The 12,715-nt window shown below is 36.1% G+C and overlaps 1 protein-coding gene across 2 annotated transcripts in view; it reads right to left on the bottom strand.

Annotated features, from left to right (window-relative positions):
* Positions 1-12,715, bottom strand: part of LOC127865679 (uncharacterized) — a 459,001-nt gene that overhangs the window by 378,148 nt on the left and 68,138 nt on the right. For both annotated transcript variants that reach the window (XR_008042730.1, XM_052405603.1), the window contains exon 5: positions 6,274-7,844. Coding sequence is in view for 1 of the 2 variants with exons in the window: in XM_052405603.1 (XP_052261563.1) it covers positions 6,274-7,844 (1,571 nt within the window). In the remaining variant the exon portion in view is untranslated. The remainder of the gene's footprint in view (positions 1-6,273; positions 7,845-12,715) is intronic.

The raw sequence follows: 12,715 nt of genomic DNA, 5'->3' as shown, positions 1-12,715 counted from the left end.
AGCATACCCACAAAGTAAATGCGCCCGTTCTGTTCTAGTTAAGATGGTCAGAAAATAGAAGCCAATTGTGCCACATTTTTGTCTGGAAATGTCTGTCTGATGTATAATTATGATTAAAGCCCTTTTCCCTTAAGACCATTTCCATCAAGCAGAGTAAACAGGCCAGACAGATTCAGTTGCACCAGTATGAGGAAATAGAGCACTCTGGGTAAAGTTATGGCTTTGAAACTGCAGTCTAGACATAAGAATGTCACAGTAAAGTCAATAACACATAGCACACCTTAATAACAATCTAAATAGCTCTTGCCATGCATTTGTTGATAGATAAAGCATCTTCAACAAATTGATGCAAAGGTTGCTTGGTAAATAAACGTTATTATTTATGAAACAATTGTAAAACAAATTCAATAAAAAAACAAGGGCATAATGTAACGTAATGAATATTATTGATGAATATTACAATTATATAAATTGGAAATTATTAATAACTCTTTCATTGAAAATTACTAATAATAGAATACTTGAATTTGGGAAAATATTTATATATGTTTAATTATAAAGAATATAATTGTTAAGTTTATAAATAATAGAATTTTGATCAAAATGTTTCTTAAGAATATGTTAAAATGTTCTAGATCAGTAACTTGAATGGTCAGAGAAAGTCAAAACAGATACAATATGTGATAGCGGTAAGAATAATTGACATGTCGCCGCCTGTAAATCAAATCCTTATCTAAGAATTGATCTACACATCAGCGATCGATTAATCGGGCGCGTTAGTTAGCAACGAACTGTCCGCCATTTCCTAGACAAGCTATGTCTAGGTTCACTTTTATTTCAACGAGTTTCTTTTGTTTTCCTCTTTAAAAAACGTAGATTAACAAGATGTGTTTGTGAAACACAATGTCCCCCTATATGACGTTTGACCTTGAAGGATGACCTTGACCCTTCACCACTCAAAATGTGCAGCTCCTTGAGATAAACACGCATTTCAAATATAAAATTGCTAGCTTCAATATTGCGGAAGTGACATTACATGAGCAATTTTGACCCATATATTTGACCTTGAAGGATGACCTTGACCTTTCACCACTCAAAATGTGCAGCTCCATGAGATACACATGCATGCCAAATATCGAGTTGCTATCTTCAATATTGCAAAAGTATTCATAAAATGAGCGATTTGGGCCACATATATTTGACCTCTGACCTTGAAGAATGACCTTGACCTTGACCTTTCACCACTCAAAATGTGCAGCTCCATGAGATACACATGCATGCCAAATATCAAGTTGCTATCTTCAATATTGCAAAAGTTTTCATAAAATAAGCGATTTGGGCCACATATATTTGACCTCTGACCATGAAGGATGACCTTGACCTTGACCTTTCACCACTCAAAATTTGCAGCTCCATGAGATACACATGCATGCCAAATATCAAGTTGCTATCTTCAATATTGCAAAAGTATTTATAAAATGAGCGATTTTGGCCACATATATTTGACCTCTGACCTTGAAGGATGACCTTGACCTTTCACCACTCAAAATGTGCAGCTTCATGAGATACACATGCATGCCAAATATGAAGTTGCTATCTTCAAAATAGCAAAAGTTATTGCAAAATGTTAAAGTTGGCGCAAACCAACCAACCAACCAAGCAACAGACCAACAGACAAACCAAGACAGGGCAAAAACAATATATCCCCCACAACTATAGTGGGGGACATAAAAATGGTTAAACGGTTTCAATGGGGATTATGTAACTCGGACAATCGATATCCTGAAAGATTAGTTGGTGGCATTGAATTTTTATCGTTTCCAAAGACGAAAAGAGATCTTGAGAAGTGTAAGAGATGTATAAATGCATGCGGTCGTCCCTACGAACAACTGAACGTCAACACTGTCAAAGACAATTTAAATATATTTTTATCGAATAAACTATCAGATTTAAATAGTTTATGTTTTCTATCTGATCATCACATTATAGTTCATGTTTTTTTAAATAGTTTTATCAGTTACTATGTGATTATTAGAAGCAATGTTCATCTGCATTACTTTAAGAGAAATAAAACCCAGCATGAAGCCTTATTCATGCTGTGTTTTATTACTCTGATAGTAATGCACTTTATTGCCATTATACATGTTATTTGAAGGTGGCACGTCATATGTTATCTTAATAACGGTATTTACACATGTGCAGACATGCGGTGTCACCAATGAACGCTTTTAATCAACACTTGGAGATCGAATGCCTAATTCTCTTTTTTTTAACGAGTTTCGTTTATTTTGTTTGAAAAAAAACGGAAATGAAATATGGCAAAAACGGTGTAAATAGGGTTAATGTAACTCCAGAAAGATAAGTTACATTAATTAAATATATACCATTTCCAACACGGAAATGCGGTCTTTACAAGAGCGAGTGGAAGCTTCAATGTGTAGAATTACCGAGATCACCCTTCTGGAACATAAATTTATTCCAAAAACTGGGAATGTCATGTAAGTAATAACTAAGCATTATTAGGTATGAATTATATCACATGTGCATGTAGAATAATAGAGAATATTGATACCCACTATGCGTAACTTAACGAAATCCCCGTTATAAATCGAGTTTTTTGAGTGTCAGAAACAAGTGGAAAAGATTTTATGTTTCTATTTAAATAAAAACGTATTGATAAATGCCATTGTATAACAGTTATTATTACTGATATAACCAATAAATGCGTTAACTTGTGGGAAGTCGGTACCTGCGCGAGCGTCTGATACTGGTAGCTTTACTGAATAGCCCTTCATACAACGCTACTTTATATCAGACTATGACCAAACTGATTGCGTTGTCTTGCACTTTCAATTATAGTGATTGATAAATGTCTCATAACCAATGTTTGATATTCATTGGGGGGGGGATGTTTATTTAATATTTTCGTAAATAACACGGGTAAATATCGGTGAAGAAGTGTTAATTTATTGCTTATACACCATTACAGGTAGTAACAGGTTCGATTTCGGTAAGGGCGCAAGCGTATGAGAGCGTGTTTCATGTACCGAGAAACCCGTTATAAATAGCTGATGTTCTCTATAGACGTATATTTTTGCATTTGCAGAATAACTACAAGACACAAAACCCCTTTTACAAGTGTCATATGGTGCCCAAAAGTCCATAAAAATCATCCGGAAAATCGCGTAAATCTATATGCAGTCTATAGGCAAAGAAGCCATTTTGGTGTTAGCTTGTCTAGGTTTTCTACTCGCTGAGCCACGTGATTAAGTGGGCAGAGCAATCATCGTCCAGGCGTCATGTCAATTGCAGTAGTGCATTATAATCAAGTCCGACAATCTATCATGTCTGTCCAACTGGCAAGTGCAATGTGGATGCCTCAAGCATTATAATCTAGGGCAGTCATCTATAACATGGGTCGAATGTACTTAATGTTGTCTACACGTTTCCTGCATGATTGAATCAGTAAATTTAGCGATTCAGCCAATCAACAATTAGCACGTTCAGAGATGAACACCAATGACCAATCAGAATTGTACACGTAACAATCAAAGGTTTTGTTTTTTTATATCTCTATTAGTTAGAGAAGTCTCACGCCAACAGCCGGATAGAACGTATACAATTTGTTGTTTTCGCGGGGCGGCCAGTGCCGTAGCGCCATATGTAACTTGTAGTTCAGAATATTGTTCGGACATTTGAAAACGTTGTGTTGTCTTAATAAGCAGAAATAAAACGAAAAGAAATCAGAACTGGACTTTGTCTATGTTTATGTCATCCTGTTCTCCATCAACAACGTTACAATAATAGACACATATTTTTTTCTTTTTGTCTTTTCTTCAGCTGTTGAAAATGTCTTCTACTTTTGTTCAATTTTCAGTGTTTTCATTCTTGAAGATTCAAAGTTATACATGGTAATTACAAATATTACTACAAGTTCATTTATGCACACTAGGTAAAATATGTGATACTCTAAAACATTGATTGAATAAAACAAGACATAGCTACAAATGTTCAGGTTTTATGCTGTTTGCTGCTTGTCAGTATCTAAGGTATGGAGATGAAGTCTTCAAAACTTGAATCTAGTAAGAAAGGTTTTAAATTAAATATAATTTCTAAGGGACTACAAATGTGTGAAAATGTAACGTATCTAAGTGGGAAAGCGTTAAAAACCACTATACAATGTTCATGCAAATATAGTGTTCATCACATAATCTCCTCCAAGGACAGTGCTATATATGTCTAGACAAGCACTTATGTTTAATAGTAGATTTCCTGTATGACAATCTACAAAAATTGCATGGACTAGAAAAACACTCAAAACTGCACATCTGTGTGTGCGAAATGTCAGATTGATGAGCATTCACAAATTTGCCTGGAAGTTATTCCCCTATTATCATAAATTTATTATTTTATTGTTCTCACAATGTGACCTTAAACATTTTGTTGAAACTGACATCTATATGAGATCTTTTCCCAGATTGGCAAATTTACAACATAAACATAAACATGCATAATAATGCCCATGAAAAGGACATATATTTAAAATTAAGCATTATTTATGTTTCATCATAAACAACAAGAGATGTGTTTGTCAGAAACACAATGCCCCCTATTGCGCCGCTTTGAAATAATATTTCAATATATCATTTGGCAGGTTTAGAAATTATCTCCCTTTTAAAGCTTATTACTTCCCTTGGATTGTATTTTTTGACTTTTGACCTTGAAGAATGACCTTGACCTTTCACCACTCAAAATGTGCAGCTTCATGAGATACACATGCATGCGGAATATCAAGTTGCTATCTTCAATATAGCAAAAGTTATCGCAAAACTTTAACCAAGGTTAAAGTTTTGGGACAGAATGAAAGACAGACAGGCCAAAAACAATATGCTCCCAGTCATTCGATCAGGGGGCATAAAAATGGAAATCTTGTTAAATGTCTATCATTATTTTGGAAAACACAAAAGTGCCCTCATTTGTGTAAATTTAAAAATGGTCACATCGTTGAGATGTTTATAAGTTATATCTCTGAATGGACCAGTGATTGAGTGAAACAAGAATTGTTCACAATAGTGACACTGAACCCTCCTAAAAATTGACATCTTTAATCAAATATGATTTAAACAAAATGCACATTCACCGATATCATAGTGAAGAAAGCCTGCAAGTGTAAATGTTATGTATGTTGAAAAGTGACGGAGAACGACTTGGGAAAAGTTTGCGTAAATGGACAGACAGGCAGGCACATGGAAAGATGTCCATGAAGATTCCAGTATTTCCCCCTTAATTTTGTTACAGGATGTTAAATAATCTGCTTATAGTTCAATTGTAATCATTATGGTATAGAAAGTCTGAGTTGAAAAAGAGTCACACATTTGTAATTTTTTGTAGGACAAACAAATAACAAGTGCACTACTTCATGTCATAAGGAACAATTCCTGCAAGTTGAAATGTTTCACACTGATAAGTGTAAGAGAATGCCTATGGACAAGTTTGTGTCTAAGGACAGACTAACTGACAGAGAGACTTAATACAATATATATTATTCTGATTTTCTCTCTTGAACTTTAAAAAATATGACAATAATTTTATGTGAAGAAGTCCATGTATAAGAATCACACAGTTATGTTCTATATGAGGTTCCATGAGATTAACTAATGGTTGAAACAAGATGCAAAAAACACCATGGATCGTTTTTTTTGAAGCCATATTTCCCAGGTATTAAGGCAGATAATTATCAAGTGTATTGATATCATTCAATATACTTGAGGAGACAACTAAATGGAGCTTGAATAACAACAAAAATACAGTAAGTCTAGACATACTAACATCTGAAATTTTACTTTGAAACCCTTGTGGGGATTGAGTTTTTGGGAAAGTGTAACAATTACATTATTCAGTAGACACATCTTGAAGCACATTTTTAACCTGCTTATTAGAGATTTGTATAATATAGACATTTGTTAGTTAAGTCTAGACTGCAATAAAGTTCATTATTCTCTTGGCAGATATATCATCGTTAAGTACTTCACAGATAATGAATATCTAAATAACAAAATAAGATGTGCACAAATTGGAACAGCTATATAACAAATAGCTGTAAAGACTGTAAAGTGGAGTCCGAGTGCAACCACGGTTCAAAGGGGCTTTAACAAACATTTGAAAAATGTATGGGATTATTTGAATTTGTATTCTTGCATTAAAAACTATAATGATTACTGTAAGTATGAAACTCGGTTTGTAACAGGAAAAATTACTACAATCAAAACCTACCTGGAATCTGTTGGATTTGTCATGGTGGGTAGCCAGCAGGCGGTTGATAATACTGTCCATGGATTCCCCACCATGGTAGTTGCGCAGTTTAAAGTGCATCTCGTCTAGACGCGACTTCAGAAACGTGAATGTCTGGAAGAAAGACTCATGGATTTTTACAGTAAGCAATGAAACAGTGAGTCGCATTTCATCCTCTCTATTCATGTGTGAGCTGTATCGACTTTGGACAATAGGCGCCACAACCGCCGTGTGGTGATCGGAATTTGAGGGCAGCTTTTCTCGACTCGGTCGCAGTTCAGGGGAGATGACTCTATGAAAGTTTGCTGGAGAAGTGGGCTCATGGTAAGATCTGGGTGAAGATGGCCTTGGGCCACGCATGTCGATGTGAAGATGAGCGGATGTGTCGATGTGCAATGGCTGGGCTACGTTGTAAGAGGATGACAATGGCACCAGGTGGGCGGGGTAGGGGGCAGCCAGCGGGGACTGCTCTGTTGAAGAGGACCTCCTATCAGGGGTATAGCTTCTGATGGAAGATGACGAACTGTCTGTGCTCAAGTGGGAATGTTTATACACAACCTCAGGGTCCACATCTTTGTCCGATGGAACGTACGGTCGCTTCTTGATAGGGCTGCGACTGTGCTTTATGCTTTCCTCCTCTTTAACAACCTTTCTAAGATCTAATAGACTAGACTGTTGGCTGATCACAGACTTTGAAGTGCTATTGCTTGAGGGATCTGAACCCATGCTATATTCCTCCTCACCCTCTTCATCTTCATTGTAATAACTACGACTTTCCATTCCTCGACTTGCTGTGGAAGCTGCCATTCTCAGATCAAGACTAGCGCTGCTGACTGCAAGTTGATGCTGGGCAATAAACTGTCGAGCAGCCGCCATTTGCTGATGAACCGCAAACTGCTGTGCTGCTATGCTCTGAGGGGTCAGACCAGCTGGATGGTTATGGGGAGAACCCATCAGCGCTGAATCGAACATCGGCAGGTACGGAGACCTCCTCTCTTCTAGGTGTCTGTCCTCGGTCTTAATGGCAAGAGGGGAGTGGGGTAAATGGAATGGCAATTGAGACTGCATATTCAATATGGAGCCCATCATCTGGGCCCGGGAAGCTGTGGTCATCAGGTTCAATGGCAAGGAGCTTGCACGCATAGCAGAAAGCTGCTGGTCATGACTACTCGACAGGCTGGACTCGTCTGAAAGATCCAGAGGTCTTTCGTTTTCGGTGCTGCAAGAAAGATTAATGTGAGCGGGTGGGGGAGTGTCAGACCGGGGACTGTTGTGCTGTGGGGGCGTGCAGGAGTTGTGTGCCCTTTGACGCGGGTAGTTTGGCCCGCACTCTGCGCGCTGCTTCAGTAACAGCTGCAGGGCGGCCACTGAGAGATGGTTGATCTCCTGCCTGTTCAGGTTCACCTCGTCTTTGTCCAGCCCGTCTATCAATGTGCGGTACTCATTGTCGGAGTTCAGGCTCAGTAGGCCATGCAAGGCCTGTTCAGTCTGCTTGTCTTCGATGCTTCTTATCAGGTCACGCATCTTTCGAGAACGTCTGCCAAGTTTTGCGGCTGCAATAAAAAATCTTATTTTGATAAGAATAGAAAGAAATTGCGAAAAGTAAAAACTAAACAAGTGCAATCAATAACTAGAGTTAGTAATCTCAAAGCAAATAACTGTATTTCCCCAACATGAAATGTCAAACAAAGACCAAAAAGTGCACATACTATGTATTCCTGTTTGTTTGAGCCCAGCTATAAGTGCATCTACATGGAAATGTGTCCTATTATTAGATGATCTGGATTCATTCAGGCAAGTAATGATCGAGGGCAGTTATATACTGCAGACAACATCATTATATGACTCAATCCCGGAGGACATGCAAAGTGACATTGGAGCTGCAACTTTAACATTTTCTAATTGAAAATAACTTCAAGCCATTCGTTTGCAGACATGAATCCAATTTTTATAATATTCAAGAGAATCTTAATCCAAATCTAATGTATACAAACAATCATAGGCCCTGTCTTTTTACCCCTATTAATTTCATAGATTTTAAATAAATGGAAAGCAGTATTCAACTAACAGCAGCAGCAGTATTTTCAAAAAAAATTATTAAGACTTTGTTTGAGAGGTGCTTAGACATAATATCTCACCGCCTGGGGCTTCAATTGCAAAACATCAAAATTCCCCGGCGAAATGTTGTTCATGATTTCATGAACACTTCAAGCCAATCAAGAACTGTTCATGAACGGTTCTGAAAAAGTTCCTGAGCTTGGTTAATGAACTTTTGGACATGAACTGTGCTTAAGACATGTTCATGAACTGTTTATGAATTATTGTTGAACATTTCAAAGTTCATGAACAGTTCTTCATCTAACCATAAATACTTAGTGATGAACATTTCATGCACAAGTATTTCTAATGACTTTTCTGGAACAGACTTTAAGGATCCATCATGAATAATTCATGAATTCCTTTGTGCTAGATATTTCATACATATTTTTGAAAGTAATATTGAAATGTCTAGCATACAAATCTTGTAGATTTGTAAAACCTGTGAAGTTAGTATGAATATGCATAGTACTTTCACCACTGTAAGTTAGAGTTTTTGACCTGTTCTAGAGAATTTTAAGAACATTTTTACAAGAACTGTTCAAGAACTGCCTTCAGGAACACTTCAATAACTTTTTAAGGACCTTCCTGTTCTTGAATTATTCTTAAACTATTCTTGAACACTTTAAGAACTTTTTTGAACAACATGTTTCCTTCTGATGTTTTTTAAAACGGTCTACACAATGTTTTTGAACGTATGATGGACTTTTTAAGAATCCAATATGTTCTTAAAAGGATCTGTCATTGTTCTTGGAAGACTTAAAAGACAAGTTTAAGAACGTTTTAAGGACATCTTATTTCAAGAACAGTTTAAGATGATATCAAGAACTCAATGTACATTGCATTGCTGTTTTTACAAAGAAAGAATATTGTGTGCACAGGAAGTTGAAACGGAAGGCACATGGTTTATGTTATATTTGAAAATGTAAGTCTTTAATAAATTACCGGCTGAACTGATCAGCCATTGGTTCCATTTCAAGTTCTTTGGCACTGTAAGTGTAACCATTTCAGGGAAACCATTGATTAGTAAATGATTCTTGAACTGAAAATGAGACTATTCATAATCTTTTCAATACATGAATTATTCATGAACATATAGTGCAAAGTTGTATTATGAAATTTAAAGAGTATTATCAAACCACGTGTATCTCAGTTATTAGTGCTATATTTAAATTATTGTTATATGTTGCTATCAATATGTTAAGTGCTTATACAAGACTTGTTTCTTCTTACCCTGACCTGTTTGTTGAGCTTTAGTAACACTTATGATAACCTTTGCATAAATTGACAAATTCTTGTTCATGAATAGTTCATGAACACTTCATGCCACCTCAGTTCATGAACTCTTGAAGAACTATGGTTCATGAACTATTCACTTACAGTTCGTGAACAGAAAATGAGCCATTGAAAAATAGAAGGAAAATGTTCATGAACTGTTCGTGAACAGCAAAACCCTGAAGAATTTTTCAAGAATTGTGTTGTTCATGAACTGTTCAAGAACACTTCATGCCATTGATGTTCATGAATAGTTCATGAACATTTCATGCCATAATGGTTCAAGAATAGTTCATGAACACTTCATGCCATTAGGTTTCAAGAATATTTCATGAACACTTCATGCCATTAGTGTTCATGAATAGTTCGTGAACTAAAATTTCAAGAACTTTTCACAGACGTGGCTCATTTTCTGTTCACGAACTATTCGTGAACAATTCATGAACTCAGTTCACGAACAGTTCATGAACTGTTCACGAATTATTCGTGAACTGCAGAACAACATTTCGCAGGGGTTATATTCTTGCAGGCTTCCTGAAAAGGCCGGACCGCCAGTCTTGTCTGGCAAAATTCTTTACGGTCCGGCGAAGTTTCTGATATCGCCGGTCCTTGTTACAGGCAAACAAATTTATGATTAAATACCGAAAAGTCAAATACTTGCCAAAAGAACGAAAACGCCCCCATTAAAAAATCACTATTTGCGTGAATTTCTAGCCTTTTTGTCATTAAGAACACTAACGCGTCACTAGTTCTTAAGAGTGCTCTCCCTTTGTTGTTTTTTCGACAACGTCAATTTCATTGGTCTGACATATTACTGTGCCATATCAAAACAATCAATATGAAGCGAAACTGTAAACATTTAAACGGGATTAAGGAAACATCACAGATTACTTCGGAACCAAGAATGCACATGAGCAGAGACTTGTTGAAATCTGTGAGTTAAAAATGTGAGTTAAACACGATTCTTTTCAATCCCCTGAAAATCTTTGTAAATTAAGCATTTTCAATCTCCTGAAATATTTTGATGTGAGGCCCACTTGTCCTCAGACATAAATCTGATAAAATAGGCTATTAAATGTATCCGATCCCTTTAAAAATATATATTTTCCCTTGAGTCTGACTAGAATTTAAAGCTGTTGTCCATCATACACTGTAATCACTAGAACATGCAAGTGTTTTGTTTTACTTTATCAAGTGTACTTATACCCAGGCCGCACATTGCAATAAATATGAGTTAAACTTTACTTAATTATTCAATTATAAACTCATGATGTTCGGTCAGGTTAATTTTTGTCCGGGAAAGGCTAACTTTTCCATGAGCCTGTTCGTTTGACAGGCATTTTGGGGGACTTTTCAGGAAGCCTGTTCTTGTCAGTATGCACTTAAAGTTACTAGACAATTATATATCTAACCATAATACAATAAAGTTACAAACAAGCACATGGCTAAAAGTGAAGAAGGTTGAAAAAGCCTGAAAAAAAACCTGGGGGCCGGAAGCTCCTGGAAAATAGCATTTTAGATGGCCAAGGAATGCACTATCTTGGCTTTAAATTTGGAACAAAAATTAAGTCCAGAAATTTAATAATATTAGAATTTAGAATGAGTGAGAAAAAATCATATCTTATACACCATATTGCATTTTTTATACAGCTGCAGACCATTTCTTGTTTCTTGTCTTCATAAGCTTTAAAGCTTACCTTTTACCAAAAACAAATATTTAAAGGTAAAAATTCAAAGAATTCAAATCAGAACCAATTGATGGAAACTTTACACATATCACTATATCTATTTATAAAAACACAAAGATATTGTTTGGTGAAGACACACATCACTTCATGGATTGTTGGAACACATTTCACTATACACTATAAACACACCCTGATGATAGAAACTTGATTGATAATTAATTATGGAAAACAAATATCACTACAATTACACTTAATAGCAGTGCTTCTGTTAGCTTTTATAAGTTGGAAGTCCTGACTTCCAAGCCTAAAATTTTGGACGTCCCAGACATAAATTTTGAAGTCCTACTTTTATTTCAGAAGTTTAATATAGGTACATGTTCCAACTCTATCAATTACCCGATAATCCAGTATTATTACAATTTCTATTTTTAAAACCAAAATACGGCCAATATTGATGTCCGCCATTTTACGCAAGTGAATATAAAAATTGAATTGTGGGATGGGGGAATTCCCATTGAACATGCGTAAATCACGTGACGCGATTTGAGCGCATAGAGAACTGTTCATATTTAGTAATGACGACAAATCAACGACTGAATTTAAAATGTTACATGTACCTCCTTTCAGAAAATTTTGCCTAAGTGAAAGCGAATTTTGGAGAATAAAAACGCGTCTTTCTTTTAATTTTACGGAGTTTACTTCATTCCGAATCGCGATATTCACGTAGACCAATATTTATGCATAGTTAGGTAATCTCAAAACACATTATTTAACTATTTATTGCATTATGTGTTAGGGCCATTGATATAACAAAATACATCATTCAATATTAGTATTTTCAAATACGAAATCATTTCCAGATTTTATTATTCACGGAAAGTTAAGAAAATTCTAGCAACAAATAAACATTTCTCATGTATTTCGTGTACCAATGGAAATCATGCGAAAATTAGACTTTATGTACAACATCTCGTTCTTCCACGGGGAAAGCGTGGACTTAAATATTTTATTGCTGAATAAAAACTTCGTAATATTATTGTATACAGCTTCACGTGGGGTCGGCGTGTATTCTGCTGCCTGAGCCCTGATTGGCTGATGCGCTTACCAAGAAGAATTTGATTGACAGCTGGAAATATCAATATTGGCCACTCGCTGAGAATTTCATTGAAAACAGTACCTCTTAAGGCGGAGTTAACGGTATGAACAACCCGATTTACAGTTGACATTTGTACGTGCTGTCTTTTAGTAAATAGAGTACATGCGGATAATCGGACATCCAAGGGACTTCCACCATTTGCATAATGGACGCACTGGTGCAAGTGAAGGAGTTTATTATCACTTATCTGTTAAACTGGCCCCTTTAG

This window comes from Dreissena polymorpha, chromosome 2 (assembly GCF_020536995.1).
Source record: "Dreissena polymorpha isolate Duluth1 chromosome 2, UMN_Dpol_1.0, whole genome shotgun sequence".
NCBI classification, from domain to species: domain Eukaryota; kingdom Metazoa; phylum Mollusca; class Bivalvia; order Myida; family Dreissenidae; genus Dreissena; species Dreissena polymorpha.
Note: the sequence above shows the minus strand (reverse complement) of the source record. Positions and strands in the feature narration are given on the sequence as shown.